The 27094-nt window shown below is 41.9% G+C and overlaps 3 protein-coding genes and 2 long non-coding RNA genes across 6 annotated transcripts; 3 read left to right on the forward strand and 2 right to left on the reverse strand.

Moving 5' to 3' along the window:
• Positions 1-7213: 7213 nt before the first annotated feature.
• LOC146566535 (uncharacterized) lies at positions 7214-9865 on the forward strand. 2 transcript variants are annotated; one of them, XM_085286033.1, is made up of 3 exons: positions 7214-7313; positions 8296-8892; positions 9244-9865. In XM_085286033.1, the coding sequence occupies exons 1-3, from the start codon at positions 7296-7298 to the stop codon at positions 9622-9624; spliced, it is 996 nt and encodes a 331-aa protein (XP_085142159.1). In that variant the 5' UTR covers positions 7214-7295; the 3' UTR covers positions 9625-9865. The 2 variants fall into 2 exon arrangements, with proteins under 2 accessions (XP_085142159.1, XP_085142158.1); XM_085286032.1 differs by lacking the exon at positions 7214-7313 and having other exon boundaries at positions 8248-8892.
• A 1452-nt stretch (positions 9866-11317) lies between these two features.
• Positions 11318-12895, reverse strand: LOC146566536 (uncharacterized). The gene is made up of 3 exons (XR_014893788.1): positions 12765-12895; positions 12284-12353; positions 11318-12084 (listed from the first exon to the last, which is right to left on the reverse strand). It is a non-coding gene; the product is annotated as an uncharacterized LOC146566536 (long non-coding RNA).
• Positions 12896-14993: 2098 nt separating this feature from the next.
• LOC146566537 (glutathione synthetase-like) lies at positions 14994-21562 on the reverse strand. The gene is made up of 7 exons (XM_085286071.1): positions 21498-21562; positions 17546-17669; positions 16929-17123; positions 16180-16399; positions 15573-15669; positions 15221-15452; positions 14994-15122 (listed from the first exon to the last, which is right to left on the reverse strand). Exons 1-4 carry the CDS (start codon positions 21560-21562, stop codon positions 16391-16393), a joined length of 393 nt encoding a protein of 130 aa, XP_085142197.1. The 3' UTR covers positions 14994-15122; positions 15221-15452; positions 15573-15669; positions 16180-16390.
• Positions 21563-21777: 215 nt separating this feature from the next.
• LOC146566538 (uncharacterized) lies at positions 21778-23505 on the forward strand. Its single transcript, XR_014893792.1, has 3 exons — positions 21778-22198; positions 23259-23367; positions 23486-23505. It is a non-coding gene; the product is annotated as an uncharacterized LOC146566538 (long non-coding RNA).
• Positions 23506-24626: 1121 nt separating this feature from the next.
• On the forward strand, positions 24627-26853 carry LOC146566539 (E3 ISG15--protein ligase HERC5-like). Its single transcript, XM_085287839.1, has 5 exons — positions 24627-24631; positions 24726-24909; positions 26038-26140; positions 26466-26630; positions 26747-26853. Exons 1-5 carry the CDS (start codon positions 24627-24629, stop codon positions 26851-26853), a joined length of 564 nt encoding a protein of 187 aa, XP_085143965.1.
• Positions 26854-27094: the final 241 nt, after the last annotated feature.

Raw genomic sequence — 27094 nt, forward strand, 5'->3', positions numbered from 1 at the left:
GCACCTTACTACAAAATCCGTAATGAACTCTCAACCCTAAGTGATTATGTTCTCAGAGGCTCAAGGCTCATTGCACCACTTTCAGTGAGACCTAAACTGATTGCACTGGCACATGAAAGTCACCATTGTGCGCACAAAACAAAGATTAAGAGATCTCTACTGGTGGCCAAAAATGGACTCGCAAGTTCAGTCTGCCATAACCTCATGCCTCCTTTGCCAGTCCAATGACAAAACTGCACATACTAATCCTGCTCCTCTCCAACCCGTCCCACTGCCTGATGGACCGTGGAAAAAACTTGGTCTTGACATTGTTGGGCCTTTTGATACTGCAATACCTGCTTGTAGATACGTCATAACATTGACTGACTACTACTCCAAATGGCCTGAGCTTGCCTTTTCACCTTATGCTACTACTGATGATGTCATTCAGTTCCTCTCATCTGTCTTTAGTCGTCATGGCAACCCAGAGAACATCATAACTGACAATGGTGCACAGTTCACCTCTGTAATGTTCACCTCATTCCTCCAGAATAGAGGCATCTCCCACAGCAGAACATCTGTCTACTACCCAGCTGCAAACGGAGCAATCGAACGGTTTCATCGTGCCCTCCGCACCTGTATCCAGACATCAATCCAGCAGTCGAAACCATGGAAGGCGACTGTGCTGGATTGGCTTCAAGTTTACTGTGCAACACCGCATGCAACTACTTCCCTCTACTTCCCTCTCCCTAAGAACTCCTGTGTGGCAGGAAGATGCGTACTATACTGGATGTACTCCCTTTGCCTCCTGCTGTGTCTCCACTGGATACGTTGCACGTCACTCAGTTCAGAAATATCAGTTGAAAATGCAACGTTACACTGATGGTAGGCGTCACGCACGGAAACCTTCTTTTCTACCAGGAGAGAGTGTGAGGATAAGGAAACCCCACCATGTTCCCAAAGGACATCCCAGATTTACCCCTCCTGTAACAGTAACAAAAGCCAAAGGCTTGAATGCCTTCTTGCTGAGTGATGGAAAGAGTTGGAATGCCACTCATCTAGCACGCTGTCGCCCAGTGACTGAAAAGAACGCTGACACTGCTAGGCTGCACCACACTCAGACTGGCTCACCTACTGCCAGAAGACTGCCACGCGTCAAGTACAAGCCTCGCTGGCACAAAGACTATATTGTAGCATAATAGGTTGCTTCCTCTCTGTGCAGGGGGATGACTGAAGGGATCACCTTGCTAATCCTTGCTGTCCAAACTGGCCTCATTGAGCTGCAGGTCATCCACAGAGCCTTCCTCCTCTCTATCATCCTCTTTATTGTTGTTGCTTCCATCCTGCAGTCCATGCTGGAGATAGCTGAGTCCTAGCCCTGGGAGCATCTAGAGGCAATTAAGATAATATACCAAAGACTTTTTTCATGTGTTTATTTTTAAGAAAACTCTGTGTCCCACTGTTTGTTTTATTTTTTACTGATCATAAACAACCAGAGGTGTGGACTCGAGTCACATGACTTGGACTCGAGTCAGACTCGAGTCATTAATTTTATGACTTTAGACTTGACTTGAAAAAATGTTCTAAGACTTGTGACTTGACTTGGACTTTTACACCAATGACCTGGGACTTGAATTGGACTTGAACCGGTTTACTTGAAAAGACTTGATATTTCACCCCAAATATAAAATTTAACATACATATTATATAGAGATTGAAAATGTGACGTCATTCAGGGGTAAAACCGCAAAGGATTCTGGGAACTCGTGGCAAGAGGTACGAGCGCACGCAGGCTTTCAATTGAAATCACAGCGATAAAAAAGAAACACAAAAATGGCAAGAAGCTGTTGTATTATTAACTGCAATAGCCGGTCGCATGACAGCCACGGGAAGCCGACGGGTAAAGAGATCGATTGTTATCGGATTACGTTGTTGAAGAGAAATTGTTCGAGCCATGTTTCCGAAGTAACAAAGAGGCGACGGGTGGCCTGGATTGCAGCCATTCAAAGACCAAATATAACGTCCCAGAACACTCCAGCTCACAGGTTAGTCTGCTCCAAGCATTTACACAAAGGTCAGTCTGCTGTTGTAGTTAATGCGTCATTTTCATAACATAATTGGTGATATAGGTTACAAGCAAGTCTGGCGCTGAACAGAAATTGTCGCTCCTTTGTTTGTTGTGCATAAATAGTGAATTGTCCTGACACAATATTGCGTTTCGCTTCTGTTATTTTGGTACATTGACAAAAACATATACTTTTATTGACAGGATAAAACAGGTTTTTTGTATCACTAATTGTCCAGTACGATTACAGCATACAGTATTATTGTCACTGCTACATTTCTGTAACGCGTACCAGAAATTATTTCCACTGCTAATTAATTACCGTTGAGCTTAAAGGTCCTATTAATAAACGGTTAACGATTGTGTATTTATGAAGACAATTTGTGAGACTGGTAAACTTATGATACGTACGATGGTCTTTCGTTCTACACGGTGCATTTCAAGGTCCTGCACCCATCCGTCGGTAAACTGTACCTGGGCTTGTTGCAGTGACCTGAAGTTACTATCGTGCCAAACTAGGTATCCCCGACAGAATTTGTTTCCCCTGCGTCGGGAGCACACGCTGGACTGTCCAAATCACGGACAAACAGTATCCCACATTGTTGATTTTTAGTTTACAAACACTTCTTATAATGACTGACTACTCCTGACATTTTTGAGATCTTAGCTCTTTATACAACGAAGTTATAGTGGGATACAAATAATATCAGGCTGGTCCTGCCACAATTTGTTCCCCCTGTGTAAATCACGGACAAACAGTATCCCACATTGCTGATTTTTCGTTCACAAACACTTCTTATTATGACGCATTTCTCCTGAAACTTTGGAGGATTTAGCTCTTTATATAATAAAGTTACAGGAGAATAAAAATAGTTATTAGCCAAAATGTTTATGGTTTATTAAAATAATCCCATCTGATACCCCGTGAGCAATAAATATATAATTTTCTGTTGTAACCCTCAAACTGAATGGTAATGTAACGATACTAATTTTTCACAAAATGAAAACATCAGTACTTCCTGCATGCTCCCAGGACAGGGGAAACAAATTCTGTCGGGGATACCTACTTTGGCACGACACCGGTCCTACAACCGCATCCAAGAATAACATGCAGCTTATCTCAGAACTGTCGGTGAAAATTATCCTTGGAGCTAGGTTTAATTGAGCTGCATTTTAAAGAGGTGCAATTTCACAATTTGTGTATATTTTCTACGTTCACTATTTTGTCATGTGTTGAGAAAAACACAGATTTAAAAATTACATGGTCTAATATTTACATTTAGCATAACTGCAACATTATTTTTTTGTTTTTTTCTTTTTAAAGACTCGAAAGGACTTGAAATTCAAAATTTCAGACTTGTGACTTTACTCGGACTTTTACACCAGTGACTTGAGACTCGACTCTGACTTGCCTGACATTACTTGAGACTTGACTTGAGACTTGAGGATAAAGACTTGAGACTTACTTGAGACTTGCAAAACAATGACTTGGTCCCACCTCTGGCTTTATCAAGTTTTATTTTCAGCGCTGTGTATTTTTCCTGCACGTCTTCAAGCTTGCAGTCCGTTTGTTTCTGTTTAATTTCTTGTTGCTTTTGTTCTTGAAGCAACTCTTTATTTTTGTTCAGTGTTTTATCAAGCTTTACCTGAAGCGCTTTGTATTTTTCCTCCATGCCTTGGAGTTTGCACTGCTTCATGTCCTGTTGTTGTTTTTCTTGGAGGAGTTCTTAATTTTTTTTGCAGAGCTTCATTAAGCTTGATTTGCAAGCCTTTGTTGTGTTTCTCCATGTCCTGGAGCTTGAAATCCATTTCCTTCTGTTTTATCTCCTGTAGCCTTTTTTCTTGAAGAAACTCTTCATTTGTGTGCGGTCTTTCATCAAGCTTTACTTGCAGCTCCTGATTCTTTTTGTCCTTCAGCACTAGTTTTTCTAGTGCTTTATCAAGCTTTGCTTGGAGCTCAAAGTTTCTTCCCTGCATTTCTAGGAGTTCCATTTCTTTCAACTTTTGAATATCTTCCTTTTCTAGAAGCTGGTTGAATGATTTGTCTACTTGATCAGGAAGTTGAATTTTGTCTTCCTGATCACAAAGAGGAGAGTTGGGCTTTACTGTTTTTTTCTGTTTTCTCTGAGACATGTTTGAATCTGTAAACTGTCACTCTGTTTATATCTGAATTAACTAATTTCAAGAAACTGTTGCAATTACCTGGACTGCCTCAGCCCAGGTGATGTAACATTAGCAGACAGAGGGTTTGATGTTGCAGAATCTTTGGAGCTGTACCATGCTGAACTGAAGAGCCCAGCTTTCACCAAAAGGAAGAACTAACTGGGCCCTAGATTGCCCAATCAAACCTCTTAATGCCACCTGCCCTCTCCTACATTAACTGTGGGCTCACCTTGTAGAACAGAGTTGAGTGTGGAAGAAATGGCAAAAATATGGAGCTGAAAAGCTGAGAGAGAAAAAGAAATGATAAATAAATCAATGTGTCAAATTAACTGACATGTTAGCTGGTAGAGTGCCCACTGCATTATATATATATCATCTCTTTTTTATAATAAATAATCAAAAACTTTATTTAAACTAAGATTTTAAAAAATATGTGCAGTGATTGATGTGCTCTCAGACATGTGCTTCAATCCACACACAAATACAAAACAATCTGACCACACGTACAACTGTTTCACAAACTCTATAAAGCATTCACACTCCAATGGATGCATCAGAAAGCAGCTTGGGATTACAATCTTGTCCAAGGATATTTCGCCTGCAGACTGGAGCAGCCAGGGATCAAACCAGAAAACTTTCTGATCAAAAGCTGACTTGTGCTAAATGCTGAACGGCAGCCAACCCATTTTAGCCATTTAATGAATGTGCCATTTAATCTTGGCTGCAGCCAAGATTAAATGGCACATTCATTAATTACAGAGTTACGGATTGTTACATGGAACTCAAAAGAAATAATGAACCCATCTCGTGTCCTGTGTCTTCTATAGCTGTCTGTACTTTTACCTCCAAAGTTCATCAGCAAACAGTTTGCAGGCCTCTAATTATCAGGCTGTACTCAAGCGCTTGAATTCAACCTAAAAGCTGTGCTGTCATACAGAACCAAGTACCCTCCGCGGAAACTATAGCTAATGTCACAACTGGATCTGATGAGACAGCTATGATTTCTGGACTCGAAGTAAATAATCCTGAATCAATTTATACAACATCAGTTTGTTTGTTTTGCTTTCATAACAAATAGTTTGAGCCATATACAAATACAGAAGTGACAAATGGAAACATATTTACAATCCAAAGTCAGACTAACAGTTTTCAGTAGCACAGTCTTTTATTTACAGTCTGCTTCTCCTGGTGGTAAACCTCTATCACATGTTTGGATTAAAAATTAGGCCTATATAGCTGCTGGTTCCAGCTTAAGCAATATGTTAAAAATACTAAATTCTTCATTGATTTGAGCTGTGGGGTTTGCTATACACTGGCAGAAAATTGTAGAGTAAATGGTGAAAACGAACAAACCAAATAACAAGATCCTTGAATTCCATCTTTTTTATTAACAGAAACTCCAACAAATTTGTGCCCAATTGATGATGTTTGGGACATGAAAAGTCCAGTCCAGCAGGTGGCGGTAATGCGCCTTAAAGCTTTAACCGCCAAAAAATACAAGAGCAGAAGAAGAAGAAGCCGAGTTCCCGCTTTATGGCGTTTTTCTCTCCGATTATTGTCAAGACTGATTTAAAGGTAAGCACCGAGCTAATATTAATCCGAGTCTAGTTAATCTTGAGTTTAGCTCCTGAATGAGTCTTTCTGTTGCTCTCCTCGGTGTCTCTTCTCAAGTTTTTGTGAACAAGTTGGAAAAAAAAATCTGACTAAATTGACTCAAGCTGCTTTAAACTAATTTACAGAAAGATATCAGCAAAAGGTTGTGAAACACAGAGAAGAAAAGAATTTTATTAGAAGAAAGCTTTTAAATGAGCTCATTGTAATCAGAGTTTCTGTTGTTTTATTAGTCTGTTATTAAGGCTACTTAGCATCTCTGTGGCACCTGCACAGCTTATGAATGCAGCTTGCTAACTAAGCTAGCTAGCGCCACCCTTCTTCCATATAAGGTCACTTCCGGCTCCAAAAGACCCAACATGTTGGCGGTAAAAGTGCTATAATGAAATACATTTATGAGAAATGTAAAAATAAATGTGTTCCAGGCTAAAACACAGCTGCCTTTATCAGCGCAAAGTTGTGATGAGGCTTACTCAGATGATGGCTCAGATTTCTACACCCACTCGGATATACAGATGAAATCAAGACAAGTACATCAATACAAAAATTCACACGATTGTTCAAAATATAATAAATTGCATGAATATAGGAAATCTTCCTCTCAGTGACTGAGTTGTCTCATTGTGTCCTCATTTTTTATAAATCAAGGCCTGAGTAACCCAACCTTAAGTGTTCATTAAGGTTTTTGTCACATAGATAGAAAATAAACTCAGAGATTAAGCGGCTGTTATAAACAGAGTGATTAGTTTATGTAAAAAATGTAGTTTGTTGTTGTTCTGGTTTACGTGCTGAAAATGGTTTTATTTGTGTATGTTCAATGTGTTAGACTTGTACATAGTTAAATATATGATCAAATAATGTTGAATCCTGGATATGGATTTGTAAGCAATGAAATTTGAAATAAGGGGGTAGGAACAAGAAAACTTCACCCTACTCCTTTTCGAGCACACACATTCTGTAGACATAGATATTTACATGAAAACTTGATGATTTTTAAGTTTTGTTATTTTTATTTTTTTCTGTTGTTATTTCAATTATATTTGCATGTTTGAAATAAATTTTATCTATCTATCTATCTATCTATCTATCTATCTATCTATCTATCTATCTATCTATCTATCTATCTATCTATCTATCATTTCTCACGGCACACGTATATTGTCGGGTTTTTTCTTGGCCAGGGCATATTTTAAAGAGGAATTGCTCTCCTGGTACTGGTGTGCCATACTGCTGAATTTGGTATCGGTGTTCAAACCTTTTGTGTTTGTTTCAAACAAGTTGTCCACCCAAGGAAGCTAAAATGTGTTCTGTGTGTTCTCAGATGAACATATAAGACACTTTGACTCTTCAGTGCAGTGTGGAGCTTAACAAAGTTCTGTTTTGTGTCCCAGCTGATCAGGAGGAGGAGAAGAGTCTGACGGAGCAGCAGAGGAAATTTCAGCTACTTGGACTCAGCTCAGCCACTGCAGAGAAAACAATGAGCTCAACACAGAAGGTGACAGATACTAGTGTTAAGAAATACTCCATTAAAAGCTGAAGTACTGATACAGTATGTATATTTTATGCTAAACTAAGTGAACCTTGTGCAATATTAATGTAATGTAGAAATAATGTATACAATGTATACAATGCCTACATCTTAGACGGTGACGTTGCCTCTAAACATCAAAATGAGCAGGAAGATGTTAAAGTGGGATTCAGCAGGATTCAACCCTAACATCAGCTGTAGTGGCTCAGTGTGGGGAAAAGGGTCACAGCTCACAATCATTTCTATTGAGAGCTCCAGTAGATTTTTTTTAATGTGCAGGCTGTGATCAGCTGACCTGCTGCTCTCTGTGAATTCAACCAGATGTCAGCAGATGTTTCACGAGTTGTCCTGGCTGATTTCCTTTCTCTACACTGACAGTACACTGTCTTTATATTATACACTATACTGTTGATATGTGGGTGGAGCTCAGTGAATGAATGTCAGCATCATGAGCTTAAGTTTAAGTTAATCTCTGCTACACTTGATGTAATCTAACTCTGACATGAGCACCACAGTCACTGTGCACCAGTCACACACTGTTCTTTACTTAAATCCATCACATTACAGTAAACTTGCCTGCTTATCCTGCACTAACCTGCAGAGGATTTTACTGCAGTCTTTACATCACATTGTGAGACAAACTGCACACAAACAGTTTGTGTGTTTACTGATGTTTGTTGGGCTGATAGAATCGCTGCATTTGAAATTACCTGCCACATAAAAAATATTACTCCATTTATTCTCGCTCGTCTTCTGTATTGCTAACTAGATGTTGAAATACCGCGACCGCAACTTATCAGCACCTGCAGTCGTTCAGGTTCTGGTGGTGTTTGGTGCCACACTCCACCTTCAGGTTTAAAACTAGTGTTAATGGAGGGAGTTTGAAGCTTCAGTTTGTTCAATGACTGCATTTCACTCACTGACTCTGTTTGTATCTCTGTCACTGCAGGACCAACGTGGACCGAGAAGTCAGCGCTCTCAGGAGGCCGACAAACCTCACAGAAGAAAGAGAGAGAAAAAAAACACCTGTGACGAGTGTGGGAAGGATTTTACCTGGAAGTTTAAACTAAAACAACATCAGCTCATCCACACTGGAGAGAGACCGTTCAGCTGTGACTTGTGTGGAAAGTCGTTTTCCTGGAAGAATTCCCTGAAAAGACACCAAGTCGTCCACAGTGGAGTTAAAGCTTACAGCTGTGATCAGTGTGGCAGAGCTTTTACTCGAAGTAGCCACTTGCAGAGACATCTAGTTACCCACTCTGGAGTTAAGGCATACAGCTGTGACATCTGTGGAAAAACCTTCAGCCAGCTAGGGTACCGAAATATACACCTACGCATTCACTCCGGAGAAGATGTGTACTGGTGTGATCAGTGTGGTAAATACTTTACAACAGACGCACACTTACAACACCACATGTTTACCCACACTGAGGAGAGACCTTATCAATGTGACCTGTGTGAGAAGACTTTTAAAACTCCACAGTACCTGAGAAAACACCAACAGATCCACACCAGAAAGAGACTCTACAAGTGCAGTTACTGTGAGGTTTGTATTTTTATTTTATTCTTGTAAGTTCAGTCTGACTGTTTGGAACAAGTCTGCTCATTAAATTGTGTTAGCATGTTAGCACTTCTACTGCACCGAAGAGTAGCTCTGAGCCATTATTCAGGTTTTCATTTCATTTAAGTGTAAGTCAGATGTTACTGTAATATTAAATAAGTATTGCTGTAGTATTATGGTGGTAGTATTGTAGTTATTGTAGCCCAGTAAACTGAGTGTGTTAATTGAAACAGTAAAATGTAATTGGACGTCTGCAGAGATGCTCTTTATTTCAGGCGACTTTCAGGATAAAAGTGTTGAAGGACTGACTTACACTGTCTTTGTGTCTTTGTTTAGAAGCAGAGCGACACAGATGGATCCACTTCTCAACCCTGTCATCGCTGTGGTGGTGGGAAAGACTTTCGTTGTGACATCTGTGGAAAAACTTTCAGTCACCAAGCCAGCCTAAAAATACATCAACGTAAACACACTGGAGACAAACTGAAATACTGCAAAGAATGTGGGAGAAGCTTCCCCACATCAGCTGAGTTAAAACGACATGAACTCTTTCACAGTGGGGTCAAGAAGCACCTCTGTGATCAGTGTGGGTCATCCTTCACCACTGCAAGTCAGCTTAAAAGACACAAACGAGTCCACACAGGAGCGAAACCATACAAGAGATCAGGCTCCACAGAGTTCAGGTCGGCTCTCCTTAAGTTTAAGTTAAAGTTCAAATGAGGCTGTGAATCAAACTGTTCCTATAGTTCAATGTTAATCTTTATAAATTGTTCTTCTGTTTGTGTTCAGTCGTTACCTTTTTTTTTCAGTGGTTGGATTAAAAATCAGTTTTCTGTTGTTTAAGTTTTTATTGAATGTATTTTGTTAAATAAAGTTAAAATATTGTTAAATAAAGAATTGTTTGAACGACAAAGATTTTGAGCCATGATGTCATTTCCTGTATTTCAGAGTAAAGACTGAAGTGACAAATGGAAACATGTTTACAGTCATGGAATAAACACTGATGGGTCATCTGTAGGAAGTTCTATTGCTGACCTGACAGACTCGACCTTGTTTACAAAGAAAGAAAGGAACTGATGACATGTGTCAGCAGAGGCTTTCAGGGTTGTTTAGAGTAGAGCTGATAGTCTTAAAGAGAACATGGCGATTATGACAATTTAACACAATGATCTGAGAAAAATGTCTGTTTCTCTCATTTTTACTGTATTCTGATCAAATTTCCAACATTCTTTTAACATTTCAAAAGAATTTGTCTTTCTTCCACTTTCACACTTGGACCTAAAAACACCAACATCCGTGCATCACCCTTGTGTCAGTCTAATGAACCTAACATGTGAGTATTACATAACACACATTCACACTGGCTGCATATATCAGTCCGGAGGGGCAGAGCAGAACTCTGTATGAATCAGACGCGCTCACATATTCAGGCTTTCCAGAGGCGTTTACCATCAGAAGAAGCAGAACAATGAATCATCAGCACCCTGCAGAAGAACACAGCAAGCAACAACTCTAACAATAAAGACGTGCTGGAGCCAAAAGATGCAGATAGCGAGTTTTAAACGATAACGCACAGGATCAAAGGGGGAGAGGGTAAAAACCCACTGCCTCCTGAGATAAAGATCAGCAAGTCAAGCTGGCAGCAGACGACACAAAACGCTCTCTGGAGGAGGCGGCGACTGTGGAGCAGGCCGACGGAGAGGCGGATCGGCAGACAGGAAGCTCCCGGGGTCCCACAACAAGATGTTGCGCGTCAGACTGGAGCAGGATATCCCCATGTTGGTGACACTGCCCATCGAGGTACAGCCCAACTTGGCAAACCAACCCTTCCCTTTCTTGGACACCACACTGGCTGATCTGGGCATCCAAGACTGAGTCTCACTCCGTGTGGGGACGTTTTTTTGTTTTTGTTTGTTTTTTAAGAAGCAATCATGTGTATATATTCAGCTCAGAGCTGAAGGAGAGGGTGGTTTGGGTTGACACCAAGAAGACCCATCCTAGAGGTACGGCGGTGGGATCCAACTGCAGGGATGTGGTCAGATGGCAGTCTGTGGAAATCAGGTGACAGTGAGAGCAACTTGATTTTCCTATTTTGTCCTTCAGATACGAGTGAAAGCCCAGATGCCAGGAGACAAGCAGCTCCAGGAGGTCCTGTACAGCACCGAGGTCCACACTGACCGCTCCTTCTGCTGCACTGGAATGGATATCCTGCCCTGGAAACAGACGTGTGCAGGTCTAGAAGCAGTTTAAATCCCATACTTTTTTGATCTGTGAGGCTCTTAATGTCACGTCTGCAGCCATGAAAGTCAGCTCAGGGTTTCTTGATTCTGATTTTTCTTTGCTGTGTCACATTTAGCTCATATCTGTATTGCCATGCCCTGAAAACAAGCTGCCGAGCTTTAGTCAGGCTCAGGGACAACGGGAGATCTGAGGAGCAACACGATGAGAACAACTAAAACTGAACAAACTTAACATCTGATTACCTTTTTTATTTGTAAGAAAAAGTTTAACATGAACGCGCCAACTGTCCACAGCAAAGCTTATTATGACAAGACTGCTTTTATTCAGTGATGTCAAAGTGTCATCACTTCATACCTCTGAACTGACATTAGATGTATTGCATACCTTGTTAGAATTACACTGTTGAAGCATTTGTAAAAAGCTTCTGTCCTTGTTAATTTATGTTTTAGGATAAGTTTTTGGGCTGTGTAAGGTCACAGGTTGCATTTCTGAGCAGAGTAGTAAAGGTAAAGTAAGTGTTTTCAAAACTAGCCACTCAGCATGTGTACAAACAGTGAGAAATCTCTGAAGAAAACCGTTTGAAGGAGCAAGAGCACACGCTTTTCTCCACAGGTTAAAGCCCGCTGACTCCCAAAGAGCAATGGGAATGAAAACCTCTCCTTAGCAGATTAAATCCATTACTTCACACTCTTGAGAACAAAGCAAGAAGTGTGTCCAAACCGCGTAAAGAACAGCAGCAGCGATTTATAGTGAAGCAGGAAATCAAAATACAGAACACAGGATGGTGAACCCGAACTCCTAACATAAGAAAAAGTAAACACGGCATGCACGTTAACAAGGGTCTCTGCTGTGCAGGAAGTGAGGTCACAGCTGCTTGGACCTCAGCACTGTGGTTCTGGGCAAACTTTCTCATGAGTGCTACTGAAATGTTCTGGCTTTCTGTGGAGGAGAAACAAACTGAGAGTTAGAGGTCAACACTGGAGACAGATCACTACAAAAGAACCAAATACTGATGAGAGTGCTGTGCACGATGCTAAGAGACATTAGATATGAAGCTCTGAGTCATGAGGGTTCATTCAAAGGAATTTTAACATGCAATCTGATGAGTTATTCTGCATGTGGCCATAGAAATCTTCACCTTTATCAACATCCTTGTTGCCCACGACATGACTGGAAGCAGCAACTATGGGTTTCATTAAATTCACGACCTGAAAGAGATAAAAAAAATAAAATAAAAACATTTAAGAAAAAAGTGTAATTAAAAATATTTTTAAAATTTAGGGACAAAATGCACAATGTGAAGTAATTCAAGATTTACATCAGAGCATGTCAAAGTTTCTGCATGTGTTGGATTGTAAGAATAACTGATTTAACATTTAATAAAAGAAATGATTGGTTGGAAGTTTTTCCTTTCAAAGCATCTTTCTAAACATGTGAACAGCTGCTCTTTAATAATCAATATGAATCAAAGACTTCTGTCAACACAAAATAAATGTAAGGAAACACTTTCCTGTGCAACATCCAGTTTCTATAACTGACGACAAGCTTGGACCACAGTGATCTAAACTCATCCTCTACATTGGAAATGTAAACAAATGTAAATGTGGTTTTTACTGTACCAGAGCAGGGCTGTGTGTGTAGAGCACAGCCAGGCAGCTGAACACTGTATGGTCCTCTTTTTGGTCCTCTTCGAGCGGGAGACGAGCCACCAAAGCTGGCAACACCGGTCAGTGAACACATTCAGTTTTCAGGCCCCTCTTCTGTGGAACCAGCTTCCAGTTTGGATTCAGGAGACAAGATTTCAAGATTAGGCTTAAAACTTTCCTCTTTGGTAAAGTATATATTTAGGGCTGGACCAGGTGACCCTGAATCCTCCCTTAGTTATGCTGCAATAGATGTAGCCTGCTGGGGATTCCCATGATGCATTGAGTTTTTCCTTTCCAGTCTCCTTTCTCACTCAGTATGAGTTAATAGACCTCTCTGCATTGAATCATATCTGTTATTAACCTCTGTCTCTCTTCCACAGCAGGTCTTTTATCCTGTTTTCCTTCTCTCACCCCAACCGGTCGCAGCAGATGGCCCCGCCCCTCCCTGAGCCTGGTTCTGCTGGAGGTTTCTTCCTGTTAAAAGGGAGTTTTTCCTTCCCACTGTCGCCAAAGTGCTTGCTCATAGGGGGTCATATGATTGTTGGGTTTTTCTCTGTATCTATGAAGCGCCTTGAGGCGACTTTTGTTGTGATTTGGCGCTATATAAATAAAATTGAATTGAATTGAATTATCTGAAGAAGAAGCAGAGTTGGTTTGTTTCCAGCTGAAATCATCCAGGCTCAGGAATTTGAATCGATCCACATCATTTCTGCTTGAACTAGAGAACATGAGTGTCGACTTACATTTGGTCTGTGAGACACATGTCATAGTGACAGTATTTGGGTTAATATGGCATTACTCACCCTGGTCGCATTTCTTCAATATCAGGCACCAAGTTCAGGAACTCGTTCTTTGCAGCCCGCGCAAGGTAGGAGGTCTCCAGAGTGGGAACCATCGGGAAGTTTTCACAGTCTGAGCAGGAGGGACTGGAGGCACGTGAGCTGTTCTCAGGGGTCCTTTAACACAAATCACACCAAGTTAGAATCAAATGGATAACCTGTCAATAACCGTTTGCAGATCGAGGTCAATGTTCCTAAAAATATGTTTACTTCTGGCCCATGGAGCCACAGCGCGAGTCCGAGAGAGAGGGGCAGGTAGAGGAAGGGGTGAGGGTGGCACTGCTGAAGCTCGTCACGGATGGATCACGTCCGATCGGTGAGATGAGAGAAAGCTGAAGTGAAACAACAGCAGGATGAGGTAGACGTCAATATAGGAACTCCCTGATGTGACACAGAAAGGCTATTTTTTAATTTCTTTGTATTATTTCTCACCTTGCAGTCACTGATGCTGTTCACCAGCTGCTTGTATTCAGTATTGAAGGTGTGTGTCAGAAGGCGCAGGCACTACAACACAACAGGAACAAGACCGATCAGCTCCGAGCAGAGAAGGAAGAAGGCAGCAACAAGAACGCCCACTAAGCCCACGTTTTTCTCACCTTGGTGGCCAGCTCCTTCTCACGCTTTCAAAGGTGGTGCTGGAGATCTGCGAGGAGACGGAGGTGGATGTGGACAGAGTGCCGGAGCTCACGCTGGGGGACAGAGACTCACTCAGGGACTTGGTGGTGGGAGCTGTTCCCACGGGAGCCGCCTCTCCCAGAAGGTGACGGGTCTTTTCCACCTGGAAGAAAGATGGGGGCGAATGTGAGGTGGGGAGAAGAGGGGAGGTTAGTCATGTAACGTCTGTACTCTAAGAAAAAACTTTTTAGAATAGCACTTTGGTCTTTGAGCTGAAAAGTCATTTTTCCCTCTACGATATTAAACAGATTTATTTCTTTATGAATCTTTTAAGGCCCCACCTCCTGCAGCTGCTCCATCTTCTCCAGCTCCCACTGGTGCTCTAGGATGAGGCTATCTCCTCTGGGCCTCCAGCCGGCCAGGTTCTCCTCTCCACGCACATAAGCCACTGATGTGTCCAGGACCTTCCTCCTCCTCCTCTGCATCCCTGCTCAGGACATGAGCCCTCATTAGGATGAAGCTCTCCACAGAATTATGATAAAACAGCTGCCGTTCTTTAAACATGTTTCATGGCCGCTCACCTGGGCTTCCAGTGTCAGACATCTTACACAAGCTCAGCTCGTAGATCCCAGTCACTCGGTTGCTATAATGAAGCAGAAGTTTTGAACAAGGAAACTTTGTAACAGGGCAGATATCTTTGATTGTGAAACAGAGATGGCCACAGTGCAGCAGCCCAGATTTACCAGTCAGCAGTTTTGGAGTATCCAGTCCCAAAGAGGTTCTTGAGAGAACGGGGTGGGGAAATCTTGGCGTCTCGGGAGTAAAAGACCGTGCAGATGTCTTTGGTGATAATGGCAGGCTGGATGCAATGGTCCAGCTGCAGAGAGGAGATAAAGGGTGTGTGTTAGACACGATGACATCAAGAGACTTAAAAACACGTACAAACAGGTACAACACGGCGGAGCAGCGGCTGACCTCCAGATACGCAGATAAGGTCATGTAGATCTTCTCTCCGTAGGGAGTGACGCGGTTGAGCAGGAGGGAACCTTTTAAGGGTGTTTTTATTTGTGCTCCCTGGCCTGGAAATAAACGGTTTCCGATCAGACCTGCTTCATCTTTGTGCCCTTGGTATCTGACTCGCTTGCTCCCCCATGCATTTTAAAAGAATCCTTCTCTTCAGCATGAAGTTCTGGCTCAGCTTTAGTGTCTGCGTTACGTGTACACAAAGACAGAAACATTCAATGATAAAAACACACAGTGGAATAAAATTGTAAGACGTCATCAGTTGATGCAGTTTAAGGACACTTGTTGTTCTGTGCAGTCTCACCTGGAGCTCACGCTTCTAGTTCATGCCATCATGACCAAAGATTCTTCAATTAATAGTTTAAAGATGTCCATGAATGCACTGCTAACTGCTCTTCACCCTGATAAAAATCAACATGCATTTAGAATAAGAAACACTTTTACAAAACCAAAAGCTTCACTGTACTTAGTGATTTATACGTCTACAAAACAGGTTCAGTTTGTAACTGAGAGAGCGGCTCAGTGGTGCTGAATTATATTTCCAATAGAAACACAATTTCATATGTTGTAGTAACAACACACTGCCACAAGATGGCAGCCTAGGCCTACTTTACCATGCTGTTCCAGTAAAAAAGAAAAAGTGACAGAGCCTTGAAAGAGTGACAGAGACACTTTTTATGAACTCATCTGTAATGTGTCACCTTTTCTGTAGGATGAAGAAGTGCTTCCCTTCTTTTAAAGTAAATACAGGCTTACAAAGATCCTCTAAACATGTTTCTGAAATAATCCTAAACACAATCATTAAATCAAAAATGCAAGAAACTATTTATTTAATCACTCTTCTTAACTTAATTCCTTAACTTAGTAAAAAAAAAAAAAAAAAATAGACAAGAACTTTTCTGCTGTCTCACCTCTGTCAGTTTTCATGCTGTTGCAAGAACAGGTGGAGGTGCAGGTGGAACTTTGACTTCAGTGTGGTTTGTATGTGCAGGCAGGAGTGTGACATCTCAGAACAGCAGAGGGTTGTCGAGCACGGTGACTCCTGCTGCGACGCCCCCGTCTGACTGTCCTGAGCTCTTGGTCCTCAGCAGACGGCCCACACACTCATTCATCACCATGTCTTTACCCTGCCTGTAAGAAAACCAAGAAAAGGCTAACATTAGAAACAGCCACCAACCAATCCCTTTTACTCCACCACCCAAAAACCAGTGAGAAACACTAGCTAGTATTAACTTGGAATCAAAGTGCACTAATCCCCAGGCTCCCAGCATAACATACAGTCCAACACAAACTCCACAAACTGTCTTGCTTCAGCTGACTTTCCTTCACCTTCTCTCCAGACAATCTGTTGTGCTCTTTTCAGCACAAAGCCACACTCCTGCTCACTGATCCTCACCTCTTTTTAACCTAGTCTCAGCAACTTTGTCCCATAGCTTGCACATCCTTTCCACCTCCATCTTTCTTCCCAGCCAACTGATACATACCTTTTCTCCTTCCTTAAAAGCCAGCCTAAGAAATACGAGTTCATAAACGCCACAGAGAAATAAATCAGAGGAATAAAATGCAAATGATATTGCTTACACTGAACAGCAACACCCAGGTGAGGATTATCTAATGCCAAATTTTCCAAACAATGAACAAACCGTGCCCTTTGTCTCACCATGTCTAGAGTGTAGAGGTCAGCCAATGTCGCTCGGATCTGCTGCACAGCTTGAGGCTGGTCTGGGAAGAATCTGTCCAGGACTCCAGGTCTGGGGAGCACTTGCTGAACCTTCTTGGTACCAGCCAGGTGAGCGCTGATATCTGGACACTTCACAGCTCGAGAGCGCTCCATGAGGAGACGAGCATCCCAGCTCTGCAATGGAAAACAGACAATGAATTCTCTGCTTTTTATCATTAGATGTATTTCTGTATTAAAAAATTCCGTTTAGTGGGCCACTTTGTGCTGGAAGAATTTTTCCAGCATAAAATAGCCTCTATCATTTCACTAACTAACTTATTTCACTGCTGCTAATGACGTTTCACAAACTGTCACAGGTTTTTTAGCTTCGTTCGTATAAACTTTCTTGTGGTTGAGATTCCCGAGAAAACAGCCAGCACACTGAGCAGCAGAGGGTGACAACAGTTGGTTTCAACAAAAAAACGGCATCAAAAAAGTCACGGTCATCAGAGCAACATCAGAGAAACAATAAAGTCTAACCATGGAAGGCACAAACACAAAGAACATCAACAATGAGCACCTTTCTTTTTGCTGAAAGTGATATAGCTTTCTGTTACCATCAACTGAAACCGCCAACATTTCAGGTGTGCATGCTGGGCAGCTGAAGCTGACATCACAGCACAGCTGCTCTTCCTCATCCAGAAAGCTGTGCTGCAGTGCATCGCTTTTGGCACGCCCAGTCTGTATGTACAGAAACATAACAGAGGAGTAAATATTTGCATCTGCTTATTGAAAAACAATATCAAAGAAATACTTCACTCAGCCTTCCCCCACACTTGCAGTTGCTTGCAAAAGTATTCGCCCCCCTCAGATCTGTGGCAAGATCTGAAACTGCTGTTCACAAACGCTGTCCATCTAATCTGACTGAGCTGGAGCTGTTTTGCAAAGAAGAATGGGCAAAGATTTCAGTCTCTAGATGTGCAAAGCTGGTAGAGACAGACCCTAAAAGACTGGCAGCTGTAACTGCAGCAAAAGGTGGTTCTACAAAGTATTGAGTCAGGGGGCTGAATAATTACGCACACCCCACTTTGCAGTTATTTATTTGTAAAAAATGTTTGGAATCATGTATGATTTTCCTTCCACTTCTCACGTGTGTTGGTCCACTTCTTCTTTGTGTTGGTCTTTCACGTGGAAGTCCAATAAAATTGATTCATGTTTGTGGCTGTAATGTGACAAAATGTGGAAAAGTTCAAGGGGGCCGAATACTTTTGCAAGCCACTGTAGTACCACGCTCCAACAGTTTTGCAAAAGCTTCCCTGGAGAATCATGGAGAAAATACTTTTAGTTCCAGGAAGGAGCTCAAGAGGTCTAAAGTGTAAAGAGTAGACATGTTGACAGATGCTGGCCAATATCCACTCCTAACCAGGTCCTTTAAATCAGGGCTGCACTGCTGCTGCCATGTTTGACATCTGTGTATCGCCTGGTGCACATCATAACGTCCTTGGACCAAAAAGAAGAAGAAACAACATGAATAATACACCACTGCCTTCACAGATGACTTCTGTTAAAGCAATACCATGTTCTGATTGTACAGCAAGGGCAGAAAACATGCTCCATCACACTATGTTCAAATCCATCACAGAAACCTAAATAGCAGGTTGCTGTTTACTATTAATGTCGATTAAAATCACGATTTTTCCTGCTGATACTGTGAAGTTTACGCAACCCACAGGAGCAGTTTCAAAGCTTTACTGTTGGCAGAATGCGAGCTACCAAGAAAGAGAAAACCACTTAAATAGATTCTTTCTAACTGGCTGTAGACACATATGAAAACCAAAATTGAGTGAATCTCATGAGGAAATATCTTGTGCAATTTTGACCGTCCACTCTAATAATACATGTGGTTGGAGGAATGGCTTTAAAAACATCAATAACACTTTCTCTGCTGTGGAGTGGCTGATGTTCGTGATGTAGAACATCACAATCCCCACAGAACCATTCCTCTGGAAGACACTCTCTGCACATAGACAGGACTTTGAACAAATTCAGCAAAATTTGAATAACTGAAAGTAGTATGCACTCAGATCCAGCCACTCTTGACAAAGGTAGCAGCTTCTATTTTGATATTATAGCTCCGGGTGGCTCAGTGTGCTTCACTATGAGCTGACGGTTAAAAGGACATTTGTCAAACTCATGTGGTTTTATAATTATTAAACTTCTCACACGCTCAAAGACATAAATGTCAGCCAACAAGGCATCGCTCATCAAGCTTAGCTCCATAGAAATGTATGTTATTGACACTTAATAACAGCAGGGTGAAGACAGTGGCAACACAGAGGATGGCCAACAGCTTCTGTGTCAGTGAGACATTTCAGCTGGTGTGGCCGTGCTTCTTTCCAGCACTCAGCAGCTTTCTGCTGCCAAAAGGACCGTGACACTGCCCTACTTCTTTGAGCCTCCGGAGAACGACATCAATCCAAAACAGCAGACAGCCTTTTCAAATACTTTTCTCTAAAGAATGCAAATATCAAGTATTCTTACTCCCCTTTCTTTCTGATAATGTCACTTTTACAAATCCTGTCCCATCAGCTCTCATGGCTGGTTTGGCTTTGAGGGTCGGGGAGGACAAAAAGCTATTAAGGACCTTTTGATCTGCAGTCCAGTTCTCCTCTAAAGTATTAAGGATGAAGCAACAGTGCTCCTCTTTGCTATTCTGAAATGTGTGTTAAACACAGTGTAGAAGGTAAGTAGAAGCTTACACAGCACCATCAGCCATCATGCTAAATTTGCATCTTCAAAAGTCAATGCAGCCAGACTCACACCTGATTATAAATGTTCAGGAGACACTGTTGAATGTTTAGTGTTAACTTAAATCACTCATCATTTACAGTATTACAGAGTTCAGGGTTATGGGTTAGCACTATCATGTTACCCGTAACTGTATTAACTATGGTAGTAACTTAACTAGCAGTGTTGGTCAAGTTACTTGAATAAAAGTAATCAGTAACTAATTACTGATTACTTCCCCTAAAAAGTAATCCCCTTACTTTACTGATTACTTATTTTCAAAAGTAATTAATTACTTAGTTACTTTTTAAAAACATGATTTATGACCTGAATAGGTAATAACGCAATAGATCTTTCAGCCCAATTCTACTTTTTCTGCATCATCCATCATACAAAATGTAATCAAATGGAAAAGTCTGTTTTTAAAACTTGTTTTATTAGTTTGAATCTTTTTACTTTATGCATCAAGCAAAAATTAAATTATATGCAACATCCTGACTAGAAGAAATTTGTGGAAGAATCCGCGAGTCTCTCTGTGAATTTCCAATCCCGTAGTAGCTCTGAAGTTAAGGGTTTTTTCGCTGTAAAAAGAAGTTTCTAAAAGTTTTTGTCACTTTTTACGGAATCAAACTCAAAGTAAGCTCAGTACTTCCACGCTTTAAACGCTGCACGGTCATACTCTCTCTGCACTCCTCCATAGATTATCCATTCTTGATCTGCACACAGCTGTTATTGTCATGAGGCACTCTGGCCAAAAATTTTTCAGTAACGCAGTAACGCAGCGTGCTTACGGGAAAGTAACAGTAATCTAATTACCTTTTTGCAATAGTAATCCCCTTACATTACTCGTTAATTGAAAAAAGTAATTGGATTACAGTAACGCTTTACCCCGCGTTACTGCCCATCTCTGGCTGTGAAACACTAATGAAAAATGATTAACTCAAGTTTTTGCTGCTAAAGTTGGTTCCATCAGCTGCTGAATCACAGGATGTACTTGGTTATAGTCATTTGTGCATTTTGGGTTGCTTTAAATAAATAATGATGTGTTGTAATCATCCAGATCTAGAAGCTTAAACTGCTTTTTCACGTGTCTGTAAATGAATTTCTTTCTTATCATTGGTGTCGGCTTCTGATTTGTCTGTTGTCAAGGTCTCACCTCAGTGTGATTCCTCACGTTTTGTCATGATTAAAGGATGAATGTGAACACAGCTTCAGTGTAAATGTGAATGAAAAAAAAAAAAAGCTGGAAAAAGGAGGAGCCCGGAGCTTCGTCTTTCGCTCGGCCTACCCCGCTATAGCAGACGGACCGTCAGAGACTCGAACTTGGCCGTTAAACTCCGGGGTCTGAATGCTGGCCTCTTAACGCTGCGCACCACACAGCCGGCCAGAAGAAAGTAGAAAAAAAGGACATTTATCTTCTGTTCTTCAACAATTTTTTTCGTTTTTTTAAATCTATTTAGCTTGTTGTGCAGTATTGTTGCTGTAAACAGTGTTGCTGTAAACAGTGTGTCACGTTACTTGAAAAAAGTAATCGGATTACAGTAACGCCTGGGCAGTTAACATCTCTGTTAACTAGTCATGATAGAAGCCAATATTTCTGTCCTAACATGGTCGGAATATGTTTGACTACAAGCTAACATTTACAGCATGACTTTAAGCTAGCACCATAAAGACGGTAAAAGACACTGTAATATGTAGAAATGCATGTGAAAAGTGTTATATTAGGAGTGGTTGTGCTACTCCACACAGCCACTTTAACATTACTGACACTGTGTTTCTTACCTGTAAACAGCGGGTCTTGTGTGATAAAAGCTTGTGCAGAAAGTAGCAGGTGTAGACTGGTCCATAGCACTGTATGAAGTGATAAGATGTGAAAGGACATATATAGGGTACCTTAAAGGGCGCCTTAAAAGTGTTTCCCTGAGCTTTTACTTGCAGCTTGATATCTAAATAAATGTAAATAAATGTAAATAAATGTGAATGAAAAAAAGAGAAACGAAAAAAAGGAGGAGCCCGGAGCTTCGTCTTTCACTCGGCCTACCCCGCTATAGCAGACCGACCGTCAGAGACTCGAACTTGGCCGTTAAACTCTGGGGTCTGAATGCTGGCCTCTTAAGGCTGCGCACCACACAGCCGGCCAGTTGGAAATAGAAAAAAAGGACATTTATCTTCTGTTGTTCAACAATTTTTTTTTTCGTTTTTTTAAATCTATTTAGCTTGTTGTGCAGCATTGTTCCACACAAATGACACATGGAAACCTAGCTATTTTTTTATTGGCTTTCACAAAATGGGACTGCCAATGTTGGAGGTGTTACTGCAAAGTCTTCCTGCTAGCCGGAAACCTGCTGGCGGCGCCACTATGTTCTCAGCACACTCTTCAGCATCAGCTTTGTTGCCTGTTTTCGGCACACCTACCTAGTCCCACTCATCCACTTTATCTGCTCATGGCAGATTTACCCACACTGAGCACTCCTTGGATTAAGGTAAATTGAAGCAGGTCATTATAAAAAAGACACACAGCTTATCATCGTATCCTTGTGCAACAGCTAAAAGCACTCTGTTCATTTGTTTGCTAGATTAGCCGCTAGCATACACACTGTGTTAGAGGCTTGTTGCTACCTAGTTAGCGATGCTACACACCTGTTACTGTGTATTTTTCAATGATTCAGCACTCCTTGGATTTTTAGACAGTAATGAGATCATGTGCACACTCCACAGAGGTCCAGAGTCCAAATGTGACCTCTAGCACCAAACGCTTGCTGTAGTTGTTGGTGTCAGAGGTGACACACAAGGTATCAGGTTTTCTGTGTGATTACTTTTTCATATAGGACCAAGTATGTTTGGATAGCGTTTTGCCCTTGAAAACTGCCGTTGAATATTAGACATTGTTGTCTAATGTTATAAATGTATTGATGTGAAAGGTGTAAGTGTGACAAATATGGAATAAGATAGGAAATCAGAAAGGAGGCAAATACTTGTTCACAGGGCTATAGTCTGTAAATGGTCTTCTTTTGGCTATAGTAGATCTTTTACTTGTTCATTTTTTAATTGTTTGTTAAAATAGTTTTTTTCCATCATATTGAGTATAGAGGAATGCAACTGTGAGCTTTAGCAATTATCCCGCTTCAACAGGACCGTGATCCCGATGTGTGAGACAGCAGGGTGCTGCCACTGGTGTTGTAATGTGTGATTTAGTTCCTCCTAACATTTCAGTTTTCTTCCAGTATCTATCCTCTGTGATTACTGGCTCTTTAGACAGATTTAATAGAAGTGTGTGAGCCATTGGCTCAGTATAAAGGGTCAGTAGTGTTTTCATGTCACCTATCCATCCTCCATTTAGTCACCCAAAGCATGTAGTAAATACTGCTCACTTTTATTCACCTTCTCTTAAATCCAGAAAAATTCCCACTTGTTAACGTTGAGTGTGTGTGTGTGTGTGTGTGTGTGTGTGCGTGCGTGCGTGTGTGTGCGTGCGTGTGTGTGCGTGCGTGTGTGTGCGTGCGTGCGTGTGCGTGCGTGTGTGTGTGTGTGTGTGTGTGCCAGTTGCAGCCTCCAAGTTGAACACCATCACCAAATCCAACCTGGGTCAGTGTGTCAGCAAGTACGACCTGCTGGTCTGGTTTGAGATCAGCGAGCTGGAGCCCACTGGAGAGTGAGTATCCATCTGGAGTGTTATATTCACGCACAAGCTTTAAAGGAACCATAAAAATGATCTCCAGGAAGAATATTATAAGTTGGGATGTTGTGTCACCTCCTCCCTCCATGCACAGGTACATCCCAGCCATCGTGGATCACAGTGGAGGCCTGCCCTGTCATGGTACCTACCTGCTGCACCAGGTACAGGATTGGTGCACATGTTGTTTCCTTATTACTCACACAGTGGTAACTGCTTCCTTTGTACACAGTTGAATATCTTCTTTTAAAGCGTAATGTTGCTCTAGCTGTGCTCACTGTGATCCTGAGCTCCTGTTATGTTTGCTGCAGGGGATCCAGCGGAGGATCACAGTGACCCTCATCCACGAGAAAGGCAGCGAGCTCCATTGGAAAGATGTTCGTGAGCTGGTTGTAGGTGAGCAGCCTGCCTTTAGGGTCTAGTCGTGCTATACCTCTGTGTAGAAAACAAAACCCCAAAGCACCGAAACAATGTTTTATAGTGTTTGTGTGCTTTTGATAGAGGAAGACAGGACAGAACATCATTAAAGGGATTTGACTTTGTGAGATCACCCTGAAAACGCACCACTCGGTTCACTCTGAGATATTTTCAGTCTGGAAAGATGAATCTGTCGGGCTTCAGGCTGCTTCTCACTTTAAGCAGTTCATGCTGTAGCTGATGGACCAAAAATGACATTTGATATTTTAGACATTCAGCTGCTGACTCTGAAGCCAACAGGCTCTTGAGTGTGGATGATTGTGTTGGTACTGGATGCTGTGATCAAACAGCTGTTCTGATCTGTCTTCATTCATGCCTGTTGTTATTAAGCCTCCTAAGCTCCAAACCAGTAAAAGCAATCTTTGGAGGCAACACCCTTTTTAGTACTTTGCTGTATTTGTTTGTGATTGTGTGACACTGAACCACAGTGCTATGTATATCCTCTGTAACACTCAGACGTTTCCAGATCAGTGTTTCCCCCTCAGCTGTTTCTCACTATAGAGTCTTTCCTCTGTAACAATGAGGCACCAGCAGAGCATATCTGGCTCCCAGTCTGTGGCTGATAGTGCCCCCTGCTGTTAATAACAGGAACAGTGTAACCTTGTATGGAGCTCATAGTGATGGTCTGAAGATTGCTGCTGCAAGGCAGTAATTTGTATCCATGTGTGCTGTCTATTCTGAGCATATGCAGTTATGTGAGCTCTCAGGTTTTATGTATCAGGACATAATTAAAAACAATCAGGTCCTTAGTAGGTCTTAATATGAGGTAAATATAAAACATGAAGTGTTTGTGAGGTTCATCTGCAGCACCTTTGTCTCTGTGAAATGTTTGCTAATTTAACATTTTCCCTCCTAAACAGGAAGGAGTTTGTGGAGGCCTATGTGAATCATGCCTTCAACACATCAGTGGAGAATCTGTTCCAGGAGTTCAAGCGAGGCTTCTTCCTGGTGTGTGAGCAGGATTTGGTGAGGCTGTTTCGACCAGAGGAGCTGCAGGGAGTGCTGGTCGGCCAGGACGTGCATGACTGGGAAAAGTTCAAACAGGTACAGTCAGCCAAACAGACACAGGCTGTAGTTTCACAGCTGTCCTGTAGCACAATAACTGTGTACTGCATACTGTCAAAAGCATTCAGTCGGCTGCTTTAACACAAATATGAACTTGAGTCACATCTCAGTCTTAATCCAGACTTTTGTATGATAGTATAATATAATAGTCAGCCCACCCTTCGCAGCTATAACTGCTTCCACTCTTCTGGGAAAGCTTTCCACAAGGTTTAGGTGTGTTTATGGGAATTTTTTGACTATTCTTCCAGAGGTGCATTTGTGGTGTCAGACACTGACGTTGGAGGAGAAGGCCTGGCTCACAGTTGCTGCTCTAATTCATCCCAAAGATGTTCTATCAGGTTGAGGTCAGGACTCTGTGCAGGCTAGTCCAGTTCTTCTACACCAAACTCACTCATCCATGTCTTTATGGACCTTGTATTGTGCACTAGTGCCCAGCCATGTGCACACATGCCCACACTTTACACTTGGCACAGTGCAGTCAGACAAGTACTTCTGGCAACCACCAAACCCTGACACATCCATCGGATTGCCAGTCAGAGAAGTGTGATTCGTCACTCCAGTAAACACATCTCCACTGCTTTAGAGTCCAGTGTTGAGATGCTTAAATCACTCCATCTGACGCTTTGCATTGTGTTTGTCAGTGTAAGGCTGGGATGCAGCTGCTCAGCCATGGAAACCAATGAAGTTTGGACATCTGTAACAACAGCAGACTGCAGATATTGGTGACTTAAGTGCACTATGAGCCTTAGCATCAGCTGACTAGCTGTCATTTCCAATTACTTCCACTTTGTTATAATATCACTAACAGCTGACTATGGAATATTTAATAGCGAGGAAATTTCATGACTGGACTTGTTGCACTGGTGCATCCTATCACATTACCATGCTGGAATTCATTCAGTTCCTGAGAGCGACTCGTCCTTTCACACATGTTTGTAGAAGTAGTCTGCATGCCTAGGTGCTTGATTTAATACACCTGTGTCCATGGAAGTGATTGGAACACATTAATTGAATGATTTGGATGTGTTAGGGAATACTTTTGGCAACATAGTGTATGCCTGACCTTACAAACTCTATGATTATAACAGTCATTTTCACTGTTTTCAGAACACAAGTTATGGTTGGAGATATCATGACCGCCACCCCACCATACAGATGTTTTGGGAGGTATTTGATGAACTAACTGAAGAGCAGAGGAAAGATTTCCTTCGTAAGTACTTGCTGAAGCCTCCATTATGATATGTTACTGAAATCACACTGTATCATATAAAACATTAGATTTTTCTGCGCTTTACCAAGATACATTAGAGAGCAGCATTGTTCTGATTAATATACTGTAAAGCTGCTTCTAGCTGGTGGACTGAGCCGCCTCACCTTTCACCTGGCTCACGTCACACACCTGGAGAGACTCGACCTCCACCTGTGTTGCCTCACGCGAGATGATCTAGAGGCTCTGAGTCAGTTGCTACCAATCTCACACGCCGGACACTAATCGCATGCTCGCTGCAGCAGTCATGTGACTCGTTGTTTTTCAGTCCAGGTGCTGCCCTCTCTCACTGCACTGACCGAGCTTGATGTGTCATCCAATAAGGAAGTGGGAGGTGTGGTCCACCTGCTGGTCTCCGCCCTCCCTGCGACACAAATGAGGAGGCTGCCATTCAACAGCTGCTACATGAGCAACGAGTCCTTCACTGCTCTGGGTAACACACACACACACACTTGTTTATTTATAGAAGTTTTCCTTCAAGTCATTCTCCCTGAATACCTCTTCCACCCTCTAGCCTGAAATGGTGAAAACTTTGTGTTTATGCATCAGCCCTGGCGGTGTCCTATCTGCGCACGGTGGATATTTCCTGGTGTAAAGTGGTTGGCGGTCACTTGGCGCTCCTGCTGGATGCTCTGCAGCCATCAGTCGTCAGCTAGCTCCGTCTTTGCAGCTGCGAGCTCACCACTGATGACATGCAACATCTGGGTAACTAACACACAATGACATTATACTTTTTCTTTTTTGGTCTGTAGTGGATCATTAGGCTGCATAAATGTATATTAAGACAAGTAAAGCCTGAAGGAAATTGATATTTCTTTCATTTATTTCATGCTGCCAGCATCTGTAGCTGTCGTATAAAACAAAACAATGAAAGTATTCGGTGTTATTTTTGTCTCC

Source organism: Mchenga conophoros, linkage group LG9 (assembly GCF_057382185.1).
Source record: "Mchenga conophoros isolate Kocher_MC1m ecotype Shallow Benthic linkage group LG9, M_conophoros_male_GT1.1, whole genome shotgun sequence".
Taxonomy (NCBI): domain Eukaryota; kingdom Metazoa; phylum Chordata; class Actinopteri; order Cichliformes; family Cichlidae; genus Mchenga; species Mchenga conophoros.

Coding starts and splice junctions, on each gene's coding strand:
- LOC146566535 (XM_085286032.1), top strand. CDS start 8,248: ATGACTGCATTTCACTCACTGACTCTGTTTGTATCTCTGTCACTGCAG. Junction 8,893..9,243: donor ACAAGTGCAGTTACTGTGAG/GTTTGTATTTTT, acceptor GTCTTTGTTTAG/AAGCAGAGCGACACAGATGG.
- LOC146566537 (XM_085286071.1), bottom strand. CDS start 21,562: ATGGACCAGTCTACACCTGCTACTTTCTGCACAAGCTTTTATCACACA. Junction 17,670..21,497: donor ACAAGACCCGCTGTTTACAG/GTAAGAAACACA, acceptor CTGTACATACAG/ACTGGGCGTGCCAAAAGCGA. Junction 17,124..17,545: donor GTTGGCGGTTTCAGTTGATG/GTAACAGAAAGC, acceptor TTTCCATTGCAG/AGCTGGGATGCTCGTCTCCT.
- LOC146566539 (XM_085287839.1), top strand. Junction 26,141..26,465: donor GCAGAGGAAAGATTTCCTTC/GTAAGTACTTGC, acceptor GTTGTTTTTCAG/TCCAGGTGCTGCCCTCTCTC. Junction 26,631..26,746: donor CGAGTCCTTCACTGCTCTGG/GTAACACACACA, acceptor TTTATGCATCAG/CCCTGGCGGTGTCCTATCTG.